Raw genomic sequence first — 23,968 nt, forward strand, 5'->3', positions numbered from 1 at the left:
TGTCACTCCTTCACCTTCAGTTACATTAAACATCAGTTCTTGTTCTGGGAATTTATTCCCCTGTAGTCTATTCTACATATAATGAATATATTAATACATGTAAATAAATAATAAATTTAAATAATTATACGAATGAATAAATTATTGACTTATTAAATAAATATAAATAAATCAATGGACATAAATGTCTATAAATAAATAATTTATACAATCTATATGATTGAATAAATAAATAAATATATAAATATATATATAATAAACAAATTTAAAATATAAACTATTAAACTATACTTTATATATAATTGAATAATTAAATACATATATATATATATATATATATATATATATATATATATAAATAAATAAACAAATTATAACAATAATTGATTGAATTATAGAAATTACTATACAAGTTATAGTACATAACTTCCGTATCTTCCTGTGCTGCACGGCTGTGCTGTCCGCAGACAGCTGACTCTTCTCCTGTGGCTGGCGACAGGTCCTTTACTCCCTACTGGTGCCACTGAAGTGGTGGACGCAGCCCTGGAAGGCCCTACCTACCTCAGTGCTGCACTGGTTCCTGAACTGGTCGGTAGGTCCGTCCAGACTACCAGGGCATCGGTTGTTCCAACCCACATGCACCCCTATGTCCGGATCTCCCGGCAAGGATATAACGCCCCTGAGTAGGGCATGGCGTCCCGTATGCGCCATCACATTAATGTGGCCTCCGTCTCCCCGGCAGGGGAAGTAATTAACATGCCCCAGGCAGTACCCTCCCAGGACTGCCGACCCATTGACTCCCCGACTGGGGAAGTAAATAACATACCCCAGGCAGTACCCTCCCAGGACTGCCGACCCTCTGACTCCCCAGCAGGGGAAGTACATAACATGCCCCAGGCAGTACCTTCCCAGGACTGCCGACCCACGGACTCCCCTGCAGGGGAAGTAAATAACATGCCCCAGGCAGTACCCTCCCGGGCCTGCCGACCCACTGCCTTCCCAGACTCCAATCGACCCCCGAGCCTCGGGGAGATGCACATGCAGAGGCAGCGATCCGCTAGATGGACTGAGCCAGACTCCTCGTGGACTCTTCCAGAGTCGTCCGCGGAGTACGAGGCGGCTAACACCTTTGAGTCTGAGGATGAAAATGATGATGATAATGATGATGATTATGTGAGCAGTGGGCACATGGCGCTCCATGACGACGCCAACCCTAGGTCCCAGGGTAAAACCTTATTGGACTCTTGTGGAGTACCATTTTCGATCAGGAGGTGATTGGCCACCCACACTCCGGTGACTGGGCACCTCTACCTGAGGTGTTCCAATAGATCGAATGCTGGACCCGGAGATCGATCGGTACGCTGACCGGACAAGTTGAGGGTGGAATACTCACCCTTCCATTACCAAATACGGTGGTGCTCACTCCAGAGGTGGATCCCATAATCATTCAGTATTCCAGGAAGGGAATAGAGAGGGCCTTTGGGACCTCACAGTACTGGGTCTTAGATCTCTGGACCTATCACCTAACCCTACGCCTTAGTGAGCAGGCTACCGCCTCTGTAAGCCGGTTGACCTAGCACAATGGGATCACGCTAATTGATGATATCTTTAAGACGGTAGGACAAATGGAGTTATATTACCAGGCGTATACCTGGTTCACCATCCCATTCGGTTTTTCAAACCTAAACACCGTCCTAATGGACAACAGGTTGCTAGACCTTGGACCAAACAGCCGATAGTAGAGATGGACCCGCTCTCTTTGAACTTCCTCAACAACATCTTCCCGATCAGGAAGAAGAAAGGCGGTTTTTCGTCCGGTGGGAGCTTGAGAAATCTCACCAACTTACTGCCCTGTGGAACAAGGGTGAGGTTGAACATCTACTTGAACGACCTACTTCTAATGGCTGGTTCCCCTCGCCTAGCGAGCAAACACGCCTCCTGGATGGTCGGATCGCTTCGCGATCTGGGACTCCTCATAGATCACGAACACCTATTATCTCCCAATTTCAGGAGATAGAGTTTTTGGGGTTCTTGGTGGACACCAACCGAGCGACCCTTCGGCTACCCATACCCAATTAGCCACCATCCGCAAAGACATCAGTATCATGCTGGGCAGCAGCGGGTGTCCTTACGCGGACTGACTCGCTTAGTCGGCCTGTTCCCGGTGTCAATCCAGGCCACTCTCCAGCCCCTCTTCACTGTCGAACCCTCCAGAGACTCGAGACTCTACATCTTCGCTAGGGGCTTCGCTATACAAACTAAGTGAAGCCATGGGGGACCTACGGTAGTGGTTACGTCATGCCGTCAAACGGAACGGCGAGACATTTTCAACTCCTCACCGGATTTCGTCATAGGGTCGGATACCAGCCGCCTCGGCTGGGGTGCTCGGTGCAGTCCCTCGTCCTCCGGTAGGACGTGGTCCGCAGAGAACCCTCGGCTGCACATCAACACGTGCACCCCTGACGGCCTTTTTTGCCATCGGAAGTCTGTTGCCATGCACGTCCATCCGCTGTGTGCTATTGCGTTCGGACAACGTACCCGCAGTCCGGTACGTCGATCGCTTGGTGGGCCCCTGATCCAGAATCCTAGCGGATCTAGTAAGACTTCGGGCACTTCTGCCTGGAATGCAACATCGTCCCGATTGCGGGATATGCCACAGACTATCCCTATAGGGTGGCAGATTGGATTCTCGTTACCTGACCGATTCCAACGATTGGCGACCGCTCCGGGTTCCTGATCCTCGCTCACTTCGCGGATCCTTCTCTATGGACCTGTTCGTTCCCCGTATCAACCACCAGTTTCCGCGCTCTTACAACCGGAGGCCGGATCCGGAGGCGCACCATGTGGACGCCCTCCACCAAACGTGGTCACAGGGGACACATTACGCGTTCCCCTGTTCCCGGTGACCCTCAGGGTCCTCCTTCACTTAGCAAGCCGGAGGGCATCAGTCGTGCGGTTCACTCCGTGGTGGCCGACGCAGCCATGGTTTCCCCTCCTTCTGAGGATGACGGTGGAACTCCCCAGGTTGTTTCCTCATTCCCCCCACCTCCTCGCTGGTCCGAACGGGGATCTGCACCCTCTACTCACGAAGCACATCCTACCTCTCCTCACATGGTTAGTATCGGGGTTCCGGTCGCAGACTACGACCTTTCGGGAACAGCTAGGGATTCCCTGCCTTGGACTGGGCCCCGGGACTAGATCGGCATCTCGATCTACCTGGGGACTCTGGGTTACTTGGTGTGATCAACGACGGGTCGACCCCGTTCAAGCGCCAGGGTCTGTAATAGCCAATTATCGGGCGGACTCTTTGGATCCGTTGGTGTGTCAATTTTGAAGGCGTTAAGTTTAAATCGCCCAATGTACCAGCACACTTGGGATTTTTCCAAGGTCATGATCATGTTCTCGGGCTGGGGGACGTTGACACTCTGTTTTGAGGTTACTGTCTTTCGAGCTTACTGTCTTCTTGTGTCTGATTTCCATCATCGTGGGTCAGACGTCAAGGCTTTGGACATATCCAGGCGTCATTCCTCGCCTCAGAGACTCAAGTCTTTTTCCGTCGTGCGTTGGACCAGACGGTACTTCGATCGGTTTTCTACCCGTTCTTCCCCGCACATCCACAACTGTATGTGGTCCGCTGTCTACAGACTTATATGTCCTTGACAGCCTCGCTGCGATCTTCGCAAGTCTTTCAAATCCTCGTTTCCTACGTTAATCCTCTCTTCCCGGTTTCCTCTGTGACTTACTATAGCGGCGGACTGTTGTCAGCGACCGCTTTTCCGCCAATCCCGCTTTGAACAGGAGGTACACATATCTATGTCAGTGTTGTGGATTATTTTGATTGTTATTGGTCATATGCATTGTTATAGCTTTGAACTTGCATAAGATATGAGCCTCCTGTCTGATGTATAATTCGAGATTTTCCTAGCTTGTGACGGAAAATATTAATTATATGAAGACAGGAGGCGAGTATCTTCCCTCCCAACCCAACCCTGTCACGAGGTTGTCTCTCTCTCGTTCTAGACTGATGAACCACGCACCCTGCAAGTCTGAGGCTGGTACGCCCCGGGAGTTCGTTTTCACTATCCCTGTTGGGATTGCTGTCCGTTTCGATCCATGGGTTTAGTTCACCGCAGATGGAGGTTCCTACTGCGTTCCAGATCCGGAGTCGGGATGCCGTTGACTGAATCCGTTGGTCCATGTTCCGGAGGACAACTGACCGGTCGGCTCCAAATGGTTTGGGTTTCCTATAGTCCCCGTTGGGATGAAGCTGGTCCAGATGAAGTTGGTCCGTGTTGGCCTTGTCCTTCGTTTCCTCCAGATTCGGATGTTGTGTTCCGGTCGGAAGGTTCCCGGCAGCCGCGGAGATGTCTAATTGGACTTTCGGTTCCTGTTTACACTAATTCGCATGAAGAAAGAGGAATAGGTTACCTCAGACAGTCCCTTATATAGGCTACGGTCTGGGAGGGGCTACACTGGCCCAGGGACTGCTGGGAAGGGTAGTTCTTTGAATTTTTTAAGTTACAATAAATGTTTACTGTATTTCTGCTATGGGCATTATTAAAGAAAGATAATGCATAAGATACTCGCCTCCTGTCTTCATATAATTAATATTTTCCGTCACAAGCTAGGAAAATCTCGAATTCTGGGGTCATAATTTACAGTTAACTCTAAACTGTCAACCTGTATAGGTTTTCAAAGCATCACCTATGAACAATTTTGGACAACAGACTATTTGGGTACCATATTTTTAGCAATTTTATGGGTGTGCATAAAATTAAGACTTGACATGTTTTGTATCTATTTACTTAATCCAACCCAATCTTTTATATTAAATAATTAATTTTTGTATATCTTTTCCTGAAAATATGCATTTAATAAATAGAGACTACCATCATTTCAATTTCCAGGGTCTCTGCTTTGAGAAAATATATAATTGTTTAGGGGTTTAAAGTAATTTCTAGGAAAAAAATGCAGATTATTAACACGAATACGAAAAATGTAAAAGTTGCCCGGTAGACAAATGTTAAACACAAGCAATGGACAATGGAGTGCTCATCAGTCTCCTTGAGATAACACAGGTAGGGCCAGATTCTCAAAAGAGATACGACAGTGTATCTCCAGATACACCGTCGTATCTCTGTTTCTGAGCCCGGGTATCTATGCGAGTGATTCTTAGAATCATTTACGCATAGATACGGCGTAGATCCGACTGGCGTAAGTCACTTACACCGTCGGATCTTATGTAATTCCACGCTGGCCGCTAGATGGCGTTTACAACGATTTCTCATTTGACTATGCAAATGAGCCTGATACGCCGATTCCCGAACGTTTTTGCGCCGCCTCGTCGTCGTTTACGTCGTTTCCGTAAGCGTAAACTTACCCCTGCTATATGAGGGGTAAGCTTACGAAGATCCGTCGTATGCCATGTTAAGTATGGCATAGGAACAGCGTCGTCTTTTTCCGTCGTTTTACTAAGTCGTTCGCGAATAGGGCTTTACGTAAATGACGCTCACGTCGGCTTCATTGAAGTTTTCCATCGTGAGCTGGAGCATGCGCACTGGGCTATTTTTACGGCCGGCGCATGCGCAGTTCGATCGGCGCGGGGGCGCGCTTAATTTAAATACAAGCTGCCCCCTTTGAATTACGTGGCCTTACGCCGGGCCATTTATACTACGCCGCCGCAAATTACGGAGCAAGTGCTCTGAGAATACGGCACTTGCTCCAGTAAATTGCGTCGGCGTGGTGTAAATGGCTTACGCTACGCCGCCGCGGATTCTACGAGAATCTGGCCCGTAGTGTTGAAATTTTGCAGGGCAGCTGAGAATTTTTTACAAGATCAGTAGGTATTTTTTGCACTTATTGAACAGCTATACCAAAATGCTTTTAATGATATATTTAACAGACCAAACGCGAGCAAATGAGAGAAGTTCATTGTTCAGTTTTACATACAGTTTAGGCATGATGTAATTGTAAACAAAATAAATCACATGGGAGTGATCTGTAGGAAGGGAGATATCCAAGACGGCAGTTAATAAAACCAGCAGATCATCAGTATTTAGCATGTGTCTTATCATAATTTAGTATTGTTAGCAAAATACATATAACAGTTTGGTAGTTTTGCATTTTTTGACTTGTGTGAAAAGCTTATTAGTTGGAATTTCCTTTTCACCAGCAGCAACTGCAAATGAAATTTAATTTTTATTAAATTAATATACTTGAAAAACTCTAAATTAGGTATTTGTTGTGCCCCCTTATAAAACAAACAGAGACCAACCGACAAAATCTGAGACTGGAATATTGAAATCCTTAGCTACCTCCCTATCAGTATAGTGCACATCAACTTGCTATAACAGATAGACCTTTGTTGTGAATATATTGTATGATGTACTTTGTCTTAATCCCTCACTCCTACCTTTATCATTAGGCACACACTCTGGCAAGCAAGGATTCTATCACCTCAAAATGTACAGAACTGCGTCTTTTGCTTGAAGAAGAAGAAACATTTGCAAAAAAATATATTGATGACAAGGCCAAAATGGTTCTGTGGGCCTATGATGGTCAAATAGAGACATGCCAAGACCAGATAAAGGTCATTGATAAAATATCAACCAAAGTCAGAAGTATTCATCAGCAGCCTGATGACATAAAACTCATTGAGGTAAGCTGGTAACATTTGGTTATAGCGCTAGCACAATTTCCATTCATATTATTTTATCAAGACTTAATGATTGAACAAGTAAGATAGCACACACTACAGTGAAGGTGTCTTTGGACATTAGAGAACATTAATGAACATTTTCTCAATCAAGCTGTTTACTGATAAATTAGGGAATGTTTGTTTGTAGGCACCTCCACACCTCCAGAATTGCAAAGTATGGGACTTTTTAGGCATTCTTGACCACAAAGACAAATTTTTTTTATTTTTTTTATATAAAACCAATACAAATTTTATTGTTAATAAATATTTTAAAATAAGCATAAAACCCCATTATATTAGGGGGGATTTACTAAAACCGGTGCACACATAATCTGGTGTAGCTGTGCATAGTAACCAATCAGCTTCTAGGTTTTATTGGCAAAGCTTAATTGAACAAGCTAGAAGCTGACTGGTTAGTATGCACAGCTGCACCAGATTCTGTGTGCACCAGTTTTTCTAAATCGCCCCGATTGTGTCATCTGGTCATTAACTATTTGTTCTCCTCATGTTCCTATATCCCTTCAGATTTAAAAGAAATTCTTCATCAAAGGCTGGAGATAAACTAGATTTTGGTGACACACCATGAAACAACAATTTAAAAACATTCCTAGTAGAAGAATCCACACATCTGCCTGATTGGCCACACAGGAAGGCAGGCACCTCACAAGGAACCCAGAATTGCACACATCAGGGTGAATCATAATGTGCCATATAGTATCCACACCAGCCCTGTGTATCCACCTCAGGTTCCCAAGTTACTACTCCAGACTGCTGTGCTTTAATTGAATTACTCTAGACCAGCCTTTTTCAACAGGGTGCCTTCAGTTTTTTTTTTCCAGGGATGCCTTGGCAAATCGCCCAAAAACAGAATACATGCCAGCAAATATTTTAAGCCCACCTATAAATTACACAAAGCCAAAAGTTTTCATTGTGCACCATTACAACCTTTTAGCTGTAAGAGGCCTAACAACCAATGACATCATCTGTTGATAAAAAGGACGTCAAGCCCATGTACAGCATCCTTGTTTGCCCTTCCCCAGCACTGGGGTCACATTAGCTGAGTGAGGGAGAGAAATCAAGGGAGAAGAGAAACGCTGAAATATTAGTCAGTACCAGTGTGTATTTGCTTTGGAGGAATAACATCGGCTCCAACGTTGGGTGTCCTACATGTGTAAATGTTGCTGCATTATGTAAAACTTAAGATTGTGTAGAATTTTAAAGGGTGCCTTGACCAAAAAAAGTTGGGAAACATTGCTCCAAACGGCTGCATTCTATACACCATTCTGCACATTACTCTGGACTGCTGCATTGTGTTCACCATACTGTATATTACATAAACTGGGCCACTGAACTCTGCACATCATGTGATAAATCACAAACTTTATACAGATGCAGGCTTTTCACTATTCTGTATCTATTATACAGGGGAAAATTGTGCACTATACGTGGTACCTTACAATGAATAGTCTGGCCCACTGCATTCTATATACAGTGGGCCAGATTCTCAGAAGAGTTACGACGGTGTATCTCAGGAAACACCGTCGTATCTCTGTTTCTGAGCCCGGGTATCTATGCGAGTGATTCCTAGAATCATTTTCGCATAGATACGTCCAAGATCCGACAGGTGTAAGTCACTTACACTGTCGGATCTTAGATGTAATGCAACGCCGGCCGCTAGGTGGCCTTTACGTTCAGGTCTCATTTGACTATGCAAATGAGCCTGATACGCCGATTCCCGAACGAATTTGCGTCGCGTACTCGTCGCTTACGTCGTTTCCGTAAACGTAAGGTTACCCCTGCTATATGAGGGGTAACCTTATGCCAGTCCGCCATATGCCATGTTAAGTATGGCTTCGGGTCCGCGTCGTCTTTTTCCGTCGGTTACGTCGTTTTCCTAAGTCGTTCTTGAATACGACTTTACGTCAATGACGCACACGTCGGCGTCATTGATGTTTTCCGTCGTGAGCTGGAGCAATGCGCACTGGGCTATTTTTCAGCCCGGCGCATGCACAGTTCAATCGGCGCGGGGCGCGCTTAATTTGAATGCAAGCCGCCCCCTTCGAATTACGCGGCCATACGCTGGGCCATTTACACTACGCCGCCGCAAATTACGGAGCAAGTGTTTGGGGAGTACGGCACTTGCTCCTGTAAGTTGCGGTGGCGTAGTGTAAATGGCTTACACTACGCCAACGCAGATTCTTAGAGAATCTGGCCCAGTATCTGTATATTACTTACTCTGACCCAGTGTTTCTCAACTCCAGTCCTCAAGGTGCCCCAAAAGGTCATGTTTTCAGGCTTTCCATTATTTTGCACAGGTGATTTGATCAGTTTCACTGCCTTAGTAATTACCACAGCTGTTTCATCTGAGGGAAACCCTGAAAACATGACCTGTTCGGGTGCCTTGAGGACTGGAGTTGAGAAACACTGCTCTGACCCTCTGCAATCTGTACTTATATAGGACAGTTTATACCCTAAACTGCTGCACTCAGTTTTCTATGTGTTCCCCAGGCCACTGGATTTATTTTTAATTTTTAGGAATGTGGTATTTCAACCCATTCAACAAATGGGCACACTTTTGTGAAAGAAAATGGCTGTCTGCTATGAATGAGAAAATTAGAGCTAATATAAAACTATGGCTCATTGCAACCAATTAGGTTTTTATTGTTGAAGGGCTGATTTATGAAAACTTGAGACACATATCTGATGCCATTGACAACCTGCCATGTTCATTAAAACTGGTCTACCTGCAAAAAATATTTAAATGATGGCAAAGATTTATTCAGGCACTATCAACCACCACCAAACGTAAAATTGAAAATTGTTTTTATAAGATTTCATGGAGTTAAATTAGAGTATTAGTTAATTACCCTTCAGTGGACATCTGCCTGTAATTCCTCTTCTACTGTACCATGTATCCCAGGAAACATCACACTTGATCATCTCAGTGCTGCATATACCCAACATGTATTTTGTGAACAAAACAGAAATAAAATGTATAATACTAACCACATCGCAATCCTTTTTGTGAACACTAATTAGTGTGGTGCATTTCCTCCTAATAGCATATCTTGAAAGCAATCCAAATAGAAATGAGTAATTACTCAGTATACTCTTACACTACCACTACAATATTCTCTTTATTAAAACCGGATTTTTCAGTTCAGGTAAATTAATCTTCAAAGGTCAACAAGAATATTTAAAAGGTATCCCTTGTGCTGATGTTGCCCAGTTGACATTAAACCTTAGTTATTTACCAATATACTGACATGATTCATATGTTATATGCCTTTAAGAGCCATGCATGGGTTGCCCACATGACTCCACTATAGGGTGTGATGACATATCACAAATGACGTTCAACCATTGAAGGACTTTATTCCTTAAAGGGTTGGCATTTCATTTAGTCACATGGTGGTTTTCTCCCAAATGTTTTATGTATGCATGGTCATTTAAAGAGACCTTGCTGAAAGTCCATTCATTTCAACAACAAACTTCCATAAGCTGATATGTGTTATTATTGTATATTATTCATGTTAGTTACCTGTCAAAGCCTCCTTTATGCAGACGTCTAAAAGACTGCTGATTGATGCCGCCATCTTGGATGTGATGTCAGCAGCCCCAGCAGACTCAGACCTGTCACTCTTTTTATTATTCATCTTCACTTCTCCCATGGCAGTTACATAAAATGTTATGTAGGAAGGTGATGGGAGGGGTTCAAAGGCACATGGCAAAGGAAAAAAAACTTTTTTATGGAATGGAAAAATGCTGCAAAGTAAGCATTTTAAATACTTGTTTTTTTTGTACTTCTACCTGTCCTTTTTTTTTTTTTTTAAGTTAGTGACAGGGTCTCTTTAAAGTAAATATCCAACATGCTCCACACTTTGCTGGTACTACTTTTCAATGTGTATGTCAAGGCAACATTTATTTTAAATGTAGCACTGCCCCTGTAGGAGTCACTAGCGTCCTGGGTCTCCACTGCTGCACAGCTAGTCACACAGCATTTCCTTCCTGCACTCCCAACCCAGGAACCAGTCCTCTGCTTGTTTTTTATATATATATATATATTTTATTAGGGGTTAATAACTTGGATGGGGTAGGGAATGATAGGATGCCCAACTTGAAAAATATCCAGCACTATAAACAAAAGTGACAATTCCCCCTATTTACAAAAAGTCCACTTTTCCTTCCTCCTGCACAAACGTGGTTTTCTCAGCAATGCACCTGCTGCTCACTCTTGGGGGAACTAACAGCTTTGTGTTAGCTCAACAAAGGCCCATTACAGGCAGGAACTCTTAGTCCCTTGACAAAGTAGTGTAGTGAACAAACAGCATGACATTCCTCCTGCTTCCCTTATGGCCACTGATCCCAGCTCCACTTGGTTGCAGAAATTGTTAGCCCACCTAGCTGCCACCAGACTCACCTGGCTGACCTTCCTCCTAGTCCTCCTGACTGACTTTCTTTCCCAGTCCTGCCTAACTGGCACATTTCCATAAAGATTGCCCTGGGCAAGGATGAAGACTAAGCCCACTGCTGTCTTCAGAGAGCACTGTTACAGCTGCCAATCTATTCCCTTGTGTTGCCTCTGCTCAGTGCGGAGCTCTACTCACTGTCTGTATTTTGCTCTGTCCCACTGCCTCTCTTGAAGGTTCTCCTCCAACTGCCTCCTGTGGTCAGATACTTCTAGGCTAGCTATCCCAGGCCTCCAGTCTGAGGTATCACCCCTCCCTGGCAAGGGGGTTCCCTCAAGGGCCATGACAGTCTCTCCTCAGCACTCAATCTCCACCCTACTCCCCTGCTGGAATGGCCCATGTCTATTTATGGGGTTATCTCTGCCCCCTGGCAGCTCCTCCTTACCCCCGCCCTCTAGTTCTATAAGGTTCCCAAACCTTCCAGACACCAGCGGGAGGCATTAGAGAGCTGCCAGGATGCAGCCCTGGCCTCTAGTAACCCTGACCCAATTCAATGACTCAAGTTATTTCTGGTGAAAATATGCTTTTTTCCTACTCTTACACTATGGTAGTAGCACATACTAGAAGGGTGCTACACCCAGGGGAGATACCCCAGGGGAAAAAAACTGCCTCTTGCGCCCAGGGGCAAAAAGGGCATCCCATAGGAAAAGGGTAAGGGGAAAAAGGAACAAACTAGGAAAACAGCTTTATACAAAAAGGTTAGCAATATAAAACAAAATGGAGATATACACATGTTTTTCAACATATATTGTATCCATGGCAGGTATATAGATATCTACATCCTGACGTCAGGTCTATGTAGCGAGTAGAGTAATTCAATCAACAACATATGTACATGTTTACCAGAGCACCTCCCCCTAAAGGAAAGCCCTCCTAGCATAGCTGTAAGAATAGCAGGAACCGTCCCAGAACCAGACAGGAGGACAGCCGACCATGATGATCTTGCAGTAGAGCTGCACAATTAATCATCAAGAATCGTTATCGCGATCTTTTTCCGTTGCAAAATTGACACAGGGTTTCACAATCTTTGGTATGCAAAGAATTTTCTCTCTGCACTTTGGTATGCAAAGAATCTTCTCTCTGCTCTCAGCCAAAGTCAAAGTCTGGGCAGTCTGCCTAGTTTTAAAAACATTCTATCAGTGGAATGTTAAGTCTAAACATTGTATCAATTTGACTTTTACATCAAAGGAATAGACTTCTGTATGTAGATTAGGAACGTTTAAGTGGTTAAACACCAAACCTTTTCAAGTTAAAATAATTATAATTTTTTTTGGTAGAAAAATACTTAGAACCCCCCAACATTATATATTACTGCATGGATTTAAAAAAAAAAAAAAGCATGCCAAGATTCAAGTGAGAACACGCATGTCACACATGTCGTGCCTATCTCAGAGTTTAACTTTGATAGATAAATTCCAATTGCAAGTGACCTGTAATATTAGGCATAACATGGATGACTCTAAAATAATATGAAATCTGCCAGCCTGCCAGAAATATTTAATGGTAGCTGAGTTTTACTTTGTCTTCTCTGAAATGTCCTATTGTTCTAGCAACTTCTCCCTTAATTGTAGATAGAATTGTGTAGTAATTCATTCTGTTTTAGTATATCACTACCAGGGGTCAAGTCCTGGGGAAAAAAGTGTGGGAACTCCCACCCAAAGATCTACTCCCCCACCAAAAAAAATGATGGGGGTGGGTGGTATGTAGATGAGAGGGGTGGGGAGGAGTGTATGGGGGTGGGTGGTATGTAGATAAAAGGGGTTCGGAGTGTATAGGGTGGGTAGTATCAAATACACCACTGGCCACTGATGCATTAGTGACCAGTGGCAGGTAATTTACCCCTTTGTGCTGCATTTGTGAAACCAGTGTCAGTGTTTATGAACCCTTTCATGCTGCACTAAATAGGGGTAATAAACACTGACACTGGTGTCACTAATGCAGAACAAAGGGGTTAATAAACTGCCACTGGTCACCAATGCATCAGTGGAAGTACATTAACCCCCTCATTGCTGAATACCATTGTAAATTACCCCCCCCCCCCCCCCCCCCAAGATGTAAAAACGTCAGACAGTTAACACAGCTAAGCCACTGTGATACAACACTGCCTTAGGTAGGTTAGGTTTTTAGCCTCTGCAAACTTGTTGCACGGGCTCCTCGCAGGTCTTGGCGGCAGCAGCAGCAATCTCCTCTACTCTTTTATCCCGCCTCCCTGCTTGTGAATGACATCACGCCAGGTGGGCGGGACCTGGAGGAGAAAGCTTGATCCGACATACAGGGAAGTGACTTCATACCCGCACAGCTCTGCCTCTGCTGCTGATATAAGCAGGGCCGGACTGGCCAACCGGGATACCGGGAGATATCCCGGTACGCTGCCTGTTCTGCGGCCGGTTTGAGCTGAGCCGCGGCTGTCCCGCTCTTCTCCCGCCTCCTGTCACACACGCCAGCACTGAGGCACGAAGTTCATTGTGAAATATTCGGCCGCGCTGCCTGTGACAAAAGTCCCGCCCCCCTCCTAGACCAGCTCATTTGATAGACACAGTATTCTGTCAATCACAAGAGCTAGTCTAGGAGGAGGGCGGGACTTTTGTCACAGGCAGCATGGCCTGCTGAGGGAAGGACAAGATAGCGGCATAGTTGCCAGGAGACGATCGGAGGTAGGTCCAGATCCAGGGATCATGCTTTGTCTTAGCCTCTGCTTTGCTAATTCGGTCCAAAAGCACCACTGAGAATGTGCTCTTTACCTGCTGCAGGCTTCCCCAGAAAGAACACCTCTCCTGGGCACACGTTTTCCCTGACAGGCTGGGCGGTTGGCTCGGGACAGTGAGAGCTCCAGACAGGTGGGTAGAGCAGACAGCACAGCAGTACACTGGAGCCCAGATCATCACTGCCCAGCAGACATCGGAGATTTTCTCTCTCCTTGCACAGACTTAAGATAAGGGGAGACAGATAACAGACTGCTTTTCTCCTCCTGTGAGTTCCGACCTGTTCTGCAATCCACACTGTGGAATGCTGTGCTGTAAACCTGTGCTGACCGTTGCAGTGCAGGTTTACTAGTGAAAGTAAAATGTTTATAGGTTAGAAATATACTGGGACTTTTCAGGCTGTACTTAGATTTATTGCACACACACACTGTATCTTAATGAAAATCATGCATTTTAATAAAATATAGTGTGCATGTGGAATACATCTATGTAGCAACGGAAAATTTCTAGTATATTTTTAACCAAACAGCAAGTGATGGGATGCAGCCCAACTGCAGCAAAGTAAAAAAGTCCACTCTGCAGTGTTGAAGGAAAGCTTGTACTTGCTCCAGCCAGCTGCAGTGCTCTCCCCCTCCACCCAAAGCCTCAGCATCATCATACTATGCAGGAACATTAACCCTGTATGGTTGGATGAGGCTGGAGTGTGACCACAGCCACTCACAATTCACCCAGGAAGGAGGCACTCCACAGAACCAATCACAGTACTGGGAGAGCCTACTGGAGCAAGGAATAAGATAAAGATGGGTACACACTAGGGTTGTCCCGATACCAAGCATTTGCCCTGAGTACTTGTACTCGGGGCAAATGCTCCACCGCTGACTGCCCAGGTATCGGGTGAAGCATCGATCAGTGCAGTGGGAGAGTTCCAAGCATCGATCTCCCTGTATAGGTTTCAAAAGTCCGGCTTTCAGCTGCTTAAGTGAAATCAGCGGTGATCGGTACTTGTAACTCTCCCACACGCGATAACTGCTGACTGTCCCCGCATCCTCCTCCAGTCCCCCTCCGTTCTGCTGCTCTGCTGCTGTCCCCCTCCATGCTTCTCCGTGTCCCCCTCCATGCTGCTGCCCCCCTCTCTTCTCCTCCGTGTCCCCCTCTCTTCTCCTCCATGTCCCCCTCCATGCTGCTGTCCTCTCTTCTCTCCCTCCATGCTGCAGTCCCCCTCCGTGCTGCTGTTCTCCTCCATGCTGCTGTCCTCCTCTCTTCTATCCCTCCATGCTGCAGTCTCACTCCGTGCTGCTGTTCTCCTCCATGCTGCTGTCCTCCTCTCTTCTATCCCTCCGTGCTGCTGTTCTCCTCCATGCTGCTGTCCTCCTCTCTTCTATCCCTCCGTGCTGCTGTTCTCCTCCATACTGCTGTCCTCCTCTCTTCTATCCCTCCGTGCTGCTGTTCTCCATGCTGCTGTCCTCCTCTCTTCTATCCCTCCGTGCTGCAGTTCCCCTCCGTGCTGCTGTTCTCCTCCATGCTGCTGTCCTCCTCTCTTCTATCCCTCCGTGCTGCTGTTCTCCTCCATGCTGCTGTCCTCCTCTCTTCTATCCCTCCGTGCTGCTGTTCTCCTCCATACTGCTGTCCTCCTCTCTTCTATCCCTCCGTGCTGCTGTTCTCCATGCTGCTGTCCTCCTCTCTTCTATCCCTCCGTGCTGCAGTTCCCCTCCGTGCTGCTGTTCTCCTCTGTGTCCCCCTCGGTGCTGCGGTCCTCCTCTCTTCTCTCCCTCCGTCCTGCTGTCCCCCTCTCTTCTCCTCCGACTTTGATTCTTTCTTAAAAACGGGGGGCACAGTTTGCCATCTTCGCCCTGGGCACCAAATGGCCTTGTCCCAGCACTGTTCCGATCCCTCGGCAACAGGCCACTTGCCTGAGCGGCCAGCAACAACTTTAACCGAGGGAGAGGCGTCCGCGGGTCAGAGCACCAGCAAAGCCCGCCCCCTTCCTCCCTGCACACAAACTCGCCCACCTATGTGTCTACACAGCCACCTTCACCTGCTTCCCATCACTGCAGCGGAGCGCCCACATAGGCAATGGCGGTGCTGCACATGGAGGAGAGGGTGGGGGCAATATTTACTTGCCAAAGGTGGAACATCTGTTGTGACAGCAAGTCGTTCAGAGAAGTGGCTTGTTCATGAGATATTTGGATTTTTTTATTTTATTATTATATATTTATGTGTGTATTTATTTATTTTTGTATGTATTTATTTGGATTTATTTATGTGTGACTTTTATTTATTTATGTGTGTATTTATTTATTTATTTTTGTATGTATTTATTTTAATTTATTTATGTATTTATTTATTTTGCTAAGGACAAACGCAACTGTCTGTGTAGTACACGGATGAAAGGAACTTGGGGTGTCCGCACACACACTATAAGGCCTCATTCACACGGACAGACCGTTCAGGTCCGCCTGTCAGTTTTGACGGAGGACCTGAACGGCCGCTCCATGCATCCCTATGGAGCGTCGGATGTCAGCAGAGACATGTCCGCTGACATCCGACCCTATCCGATCTGCTTAAAACAGATGTATGGGGGGCACATCCCCATCCGTCCATGCAGATCGGGTAAGATCTGATGAAAACGGACATGCTGTCCATTTTCATCAGATCGCTCCATAGGACACAGCGGTGCCCGACAAGCCCCTCCCCGCACAGTGAGCAGAGAGGAGCTTGTCATCCGTCGGCTCAGCGGAGATCTGCGGACTGATCTCCCGCTGACTTGGCGGGAGCAGACGGACTCCGTTGCGACGGAGTCCGCCTCGTGTGAATGGGGCCTAATAAACAATCAATTTATTTACTGTACAGGATTTATAATTTCATCAACAGTTTGCGCAGCACTTTACACCAATGAGGGCAGACTGGACAATTTTCATACAATTCATGCGCAGCACCGCCACTGCCTATGGGTGCCCTCCAGTGATGGAAGCAGGTGAAGGTGGCTGTGGGGCTTTGCTGGTGCTCTGACAAGCGGATGCGTTCAGGTGATAAAAAAGGTAATTACTGGGGAACTGCGACTCTGTTTCCAAAAAGCATAAATTGATTGCTTTGCGCATAAGTTATAGTGTCTACAAACTATGGGATATTTTTTTTTTTGCCAATTTTATTTGCTGCAATGATGGACATGGTGAGGCTGCAATTATGGGCACTGTGGGGCTGCTATGATGGGCATAGTGAGGCTACAATGATGGGCATAGTGAGGCTGCAATGATGGGCATAGTGAGACTGCATTGATGGGTAAAGTGAGGCTGCAATGGTGGGCAGAGTAAGGCTGCAATGGTGGGCACAGTAAGGCTGCAATGGTGGGCACAGTGAGGCTGCATTGATGGGCACTGGTGAGGCTGCATTGATCTCCTGTAACATGCCCGCAGCCTCCGACATCTCCTGTACCATGCCTGCAGCCTCCGATATCTCCTGTACCATGCCCGCAGCCTCCGACATCTCCTGTACTATGCCTGCAGCCTCTAACCATCTCTTGTATCATGTCCGCAACCTCTGACCATCTTTTCTTATATCATGTCTGCAGTCTCTGAGGGAGTCTGGAGAGGAGTCAAGAATGAGAGATCTATATTGTAGACCTATGTGCTTTTATATCAGTCGTATCTATATATAATACGCTCTTCAAATCAGTTTTAAAATGCATGGTTTTCCCTGCAAATAATGACGTTATGCTGTTACGCTGGTATAATAATGTTATGGGGCTGGTATGAAATTATTTCCAGGGCTGGTTTTTATTCCCAGTCCGGCCCTGGATATAAGAGTGTAGCGGCGGCCAGCGGGTGCTAGTCATGCCTATCCGCAGCGGAGCAAGCGCATCTTTACGAGGTATCAGAGACCTCCCTGCCCCCCGCCTGGTTCAGGAGCGGCCGCCAGCTCCGCCTCCACCTCCTCTACAATTCGTCTGCAGTAGCAGGCAGCGCTGAGTGTAAAGACGGCAATCCTTTACCAGCCAGCTTTGGGACACAGACTGGGGACATTTCCTCCTATTCTCTGCCCTTGTCCTGCAAAGGGAACGACGTTCCTGCTGTGAAAAAAGTGCAGGGACACCGTTCCCATGTGTTCCCACAGGACTCGAGCCCTGATCACTATCCAGAGGTGCGTTAGTTTATCTGGTATGAAATTTATTCTGTTCTGGTATATCACTATCCTCATTAATTATGTTACCATTATTATTGGTTTAGTGAAGTAGATGACATGGTACTTGTGTTTTTTAAACAGGATTATACAGCATCAGAGAGGGAGATTAGGACTTCCATGGCTCCAGCTGAACAATGGCATCCAGTCCCAGTTACCTTTGAACATCTGGAAAATTACTATGGCTCCTTCACAGAAACTTTCAAATCTATATTCAAGGAGCCTCTTACAAACCCGTCTTCAAAAAGGGTAAGCATGGTAGGTAGGTATGTAAGCATTTGCAAGATGGTAAACATTTCCAAATTAATTTGATTACAATTTTAGTGGATTGTAATCTGCTATAAATAATGTAATCTTTGCATATGAATGACAAAATCTGGCAGAAGAATGGGGATTACTTCTTCCTTACACTACGCAATGCAGCAAGACATTATTTTTCAGAATTGTATAAACCGCACTGTACAATTGAAGTGTAGCCTGTGCATATAATACCTTTCCGTGTTTCCACCCCCCACCCCCCTTCTCGCTGATCACCATGCAATTAAAATGTTTCCAACAAATAATTTTGTTTTTCAATAAATACATCTTTTGAGACCCAGGGACATCATCACTGGTGTCTCTGCTGCTTTTTACTTTAGTTTGGTGGGAGGGGCTGGTAGGCTCCTGTAAAGTGAAAATATTCCAATATTCTGTCTCAAAAACATTTAATGAAAGAACACCCCTGGATCCCTTTAGATGTACTGGGTGGTGCAGACTTTAGCTGTTCAAGACTGCTGATTGATTGATGTTAATCATGCTCATCTAAAGGGATATCAGGGATGTGTTCTTTCACATAAAGCTCAGGAATAAAATGATTGGTGGCAGAGAAAGATAAGCTTTAAGAGGGTGGTTAATGACCTACAGATCAGAGAGAAATGAAAGGTGTGCTATTTTTTTAAATGAGCCAATGGAATAAAAAACATATTCATATTTTTTTTTCAGCAAATATTTATTAATTTAAAAAATTCTATATAAATAAGAAGAAAAAAGTACAAACCACATTAATTCATAAAAAAAAACAGAAATGTTTACAGTCCTTCATCTATATATCTTAATTCTAAATGATCCAACAGCCAAAAATAGGAAATATAGCTGATTCACAATAATAAGTACATTCCAAAAGTCTGAAAACATAAAAGAGTGCGGGCGTACAAAAAAAGGAGGGGGCGGGAAGAGGGGGATGAAAAAGCAGGAGTTCTCACACAAATTGAATAAGAAAAAATCATATACAGATTGTAAGTGGGCGTCAGTGAAGCTTAGCCATGAAGTCATAAAACTTAGGTGAATCCTTAAATGTTATACAGGTCAACCAAATCCTTTTAAACTTCTCAGAAGTATTGCTATTTTCTGCTACTAATTCCTCCATACGCATAATTCGGATAAACGTATAATGTATAAACGTCTCAATCCACTCTGTAATTAAGGGCATAATTAAAGATTTTCAATATCCAGGTATCAATAACTGCAGAGATAAGGAGACATTTTTTAGCTTGAGATAAAAGTTAAGGTAAAAGAGAGCGAGGAGTAAGTTCTAGGGAATTACAGTAACTAAGTTTTATAACGACAAATTACACATTCCACAGTTTATAGATAGAAGGGCATGCCCACCAAATATGAAGAAGGGTACCCATAGAAGCATGACAATGCCTACACAGATCCGACTAAGATGGAAAGATATGATGTATATTAACTGGAGTACGATACCATCTCAAAAGCAATTTAAAATTGCGTTCTTGAGTATCGCAAGCCATTTTAAAATTATGAGCATTAACCGGCTCCTGTACATATACGTCGGCAGAATGGCACGGCTGGGCAAAGTGACGTATATTTACGGCACTTTGAAATTCTTGTTGTGCGGGCACCCCTGCCGCGAGCTTCGTGATTGTGCCCGCGGGACCCGCGGACACAATGTTCGCCAGTGTCCTACGATCGGGTCACAGAGCTGGAAAACGGGGAGAGGCCAGTATAAACAAGCCTCTCCCTGTTCTGCCTAGTGACACTGATCGTCTGCTCCCTCTCATCGGGAGCAGCGATCAGTGATGTGTCACTCATAGCCACGCCCCCTAACAGTTAGAATCACTCCCTAGGACACACGTAACCCCTTCCTAGCCCCCTAGTGGTTAACCCCCTTCACTGCCAGTCACATTTATACAGTAACCAGTGCATTTGTGTAGCACTGATCACTGTATAAATGTGAATGGTCCCAAAATAGCATCAAAAGTATCCGATATGTCCACCGCAATGTCGTCGTCATTATAAAAATCACTGATCAAAATTACTAGTAAAAAAAAATATTAATGAAAATGGCATAAAACTATCCCCTATTTTGTAGATGCTATAACTTTTCCGCAAACCAATCAAATACCGCTTATTGCGATTTTTTTGTCCGATGTGTCTGCCGCAATATCGCAGTCATGATAAAATCGCAGATAGCCGATATTACTAGTAAAAAAAAAATTATAATAAAAATGACATAAAACCATCCCCTTTGTTGTAAACGCTATAACTTTTGCGCAAACCAATCAATATACGCTTATTTTTTATTTATTTTTTTTACCAAAAATATGTACAAGAATAGGTATCGGCCTAAACTGAGGAAAACAATTGTTTTTTATATATTTTTGGGGGATATTTATTATAGCAAAAAGTAAAAAATATTGAATTTTTTTCAAAATTGGCAGTATATTTTTGTTTATAGCACAACAAATAAAAACCGCAGAGGTGATCGAATACCACCAAAAGAAAGCTCTATTTGTGAGAAAAAAAGGACGTCAATTTTGTTTGGGAGCCACGTTGCACAACCGCGCAATTGTCAGTTAAAGCGACGTAGTGCCGAATCTAGGGCTGCAACTTACAATTATTTTCATAATCGATTAGTTGGTCGATTATTGTTTTGATTAATTGATTAATCGGATAATAGCCTTAAAAAAAAAAATAGCATTTTTTAAAATTTTTGGGTCAATTTGATGTTGGGCAGATTACAAAACACAAATTGCCGCAAAAACACATTACATTACACATTTCTGCAGCTTCTTAATTGAAGTATATTAAACCAAAAAAACAAAATGGCACCGTTTTTGCGTTTAAAAAGTCCTTGCCCTTTCCAAATACGCAGCAGCTGAAAAAAAAATCATGGATGTGAACGTGTCCCATAGAAAAACATGTAAATGAACTGTAGTGTGTTTCTGCAAAAAGCACCAAAAAAACAGAGGCGTGAACCCAGGCTAAGATGTTTATAACATAATGGGGTTAAAAACAAAAAGAAGTACAAAAAGATCAAATAATCGCTGCTGTAAGGGGTTCATTTTTTACTGTGGGACAGTGAAAGTAATATTTACAGTAGCGATTTGCTTTTTTGTACTATAAAAGGCAATTTTTTTTTTTAACCCCATTATGTTACTGGCCGATTAATCGATTATGAAAATTGTAATCGATTAGTTGTCGATTAATCGATTAGTTGTTTCGGCTTTAGCCGAATCGCAAAAAGTGGCCCGGTCATTTGGCAGCCAAATGGTCCGGGGGTGAAGTGGTCAACAAAAATTTGGTCGCATTTCACAAAATGAATTGAGCGGCCAAGTTCCACCGTGCAGTTGACTGTATAGGAAGGTAAACCTGTGGAGTCAACTTCGTTACTAGATAGTGATAAAAATTTGGTGATTGAAGTTAAAGGAACCAGAGGCCCTTCGTCTGGTCATGCATAGCTTGAACTTGTGAAAATGAAAGAAATGCATCTTCTATAAGCATATGTCTATTTTGCAGTCAAAAGCATGTATCCCAACTTAGATTGTTTAACCACTTCCCGCCCGGTCCATAGGGGATTTACGTCCGGGAAGTGGTTACACAATCCTGACTGGACGTCCATGGACGTCCTGCAGGATTTCATGCCGCACGCGCCCGTGGTGGCACGCAGCGATCGGTGATGCGGGGTGTCAGTCTAAAACCCTGCATCTACGATCTCGGTAAAGAGCCTCCGGCGGAGGCTCTTTACCACGTGATCAGCCGTGTCCAATCACGGCTGATCACGATGTAAACAGGAAGAGCCGTTGACAGACGCGAGTAGAGGAGAGCCGATCGGCGGCTCTCCTGACAGGGGGGGTTCGCGCTGATTGTTTAAAAAAAAAAAGCTGTAAAAAAATAAAAAAGATGCCAATCAGTGCCCACAAATGGGCACTGACTGGCAACATGGATAAATCAGTGCTGCCCCACAGTGTCCATCAGTGTCACCCCACAGTGTCCATCAGTGCCACCCAACAGTGCCCATCCATGCCCAGTGCCCACCTATCAGTGCCCATCTGTGCCATCCATAAGTATCCATCAGTGCCATCCATAAGTGCCGCCCATGAGTGCCCATTTGTGCCGCCTATGAGTGCCCAGTGCCGCCTATGAGTGCCCATCAGTGCCGCCTATGAGTGCCCATCAGTGCCGCCTATGTGTGCCCATCAGTGCCGCCTATGAGTGCCCATCAGTGCCGCATACCAGCGCCGCCAATCAGTGCCACCTCATCTGTGCCCATCAGTACTACCTCATCAATGTCCATCAGTGCCATCTCATCGGTGCCCATCAGTGCTGCCATATCAGTGCCCGTAATTGAAAGAGAAAACTTACTTATTTACAAAAAAATTAACAGAAAAAAATAAAAACGTATTTTTTTTAAAAAATTTTCAGTCTTTTTTTAGTTGTTGCGCAAAAAAAAAAATATAGCAGAGGTGATCAAATACCACCAAAAGAAAGCTCTATTTGTGGGGAAAAAAGGACGCCAAGTTTGTTTGGGTACAGTGTAGCATGACCGCGCAATTGCCATTCAAAGTGCGACAGTGCTGAAAGCTGAAAATTGGCTTGGGCGGGAAGGTGCGTAGGTGCCTGGTATGGAAGTGGTTAAGTAGAGAAGTGAGAGGACATGGCAAAGATGATTAGGGAAACGGTGCCAGTGCTTTGGGACTGTGTAAGTAAGCCAAGGGCAAGAGGAGCGCAGTCCGATGTCTTTAAATGGAATCCAAAGGGCTGCTTTTGGAAGTAGCGGAGAGGAATTTATTTTAAGTTGAACCCATCGTTTATTATAAATAAGGAGGATGAAACCAGTCTAAGATACGAGAAAATATAGCTGCTTAATAATCGAGCTTGAGGTCTAGTAGAGCTGCGCCCCTGCTTTTGACCGACAAAGGATTTTCCAATTAAGTTGAGGTTTGGTGGTCTTCCATATAAATTGTAATGTTTAATTTATTAAATTATTATTACATTTATTAATTTAAAAAAGATTTTTGGTAATTTATTGGTAAGGTTTGGAACTTATACAAGTATTTTGGGCGAATATCCATTTTGATAGCATTTAATACGACCAAACCAAGTTAAGAGTTCAGATTTGGTTTGTGATAAAAGTGGAAGAAAAATGAAATCATAAATGAGAGAAAGATCCATTGGATTCTTCACTCCTAAATATTTCATGGCAACAGCTTGCCAATCAAAGGGATATGAAGATGTTAAAAATATAACGTCCTCCCTAGGTAGTGAAATATTTAATATATGTGATTTTGAAATTACTTAGGTGTCCAAAAGTATTAAAGTCTTTTAAGATATAATTATATATATATATATATATATATATATATATATATATATATATATGTATGTATGTATGTATGTATGTATGTATGAATGATATAATTGATAAGATTTTGATAAGACAATTTTGTATCTAGTTCTTTCCTGCAATTTTCATGTGTGTCTTTTATGTAAATGATGGAACATAAGAATGTACAATGCTGAATAGAAAGTTGAAGTTAATAATAAAATAAAAAAAAATTGATTATAAAAAAAAAAAGGAAAAGGAATTCTGGGCCAGATTCACAAAAGGGATACGACGGCGTATCTCCTGATATGCCGTTGTA

At 44.2% G+C, this 23,968-nt stretch overlaps 1 protein-coding gene across 1 annotated transcript in view; it reads left to right on the forward strand.

The window, feature by feature from the left end:
- Positions 1-23,968, forward strand: part of TRIM14 (tripartite motif containing 14) — a 96,990-nt gene that overhangs the window by 59,865 nt on the left and 13,157 nt on the right. The window contains exons 3-5 of the mRNA XM_040361783.1: positions 6,425-6,658; positions 18,129-18,280; positions 23,201-23,211. Coding sequence (XP_040217717.1) covers positions 6,425-6,658; positions 18,129-18,280; positions 23,201-23,211 — 397 coding nt within the window. The remainder of the gene's footprint in view (positions 1-6,424; positions 6,659-18,128; positions 18,281-23,200; positions 23,212-23,968) is intronic.

Source organism: Rana temporaria, chromosome 1 (assembly GCF_905171775.1).
Source record: "Rana temporaria chromosome 1, aRanTem1.1, whole genome shotgun sequence".
Taxonomy (NCBI): Eukaryota; Metazoa; Chordata; class Amphibia; order Anura; family Ranidae; genus Rana; species Rana temporaria.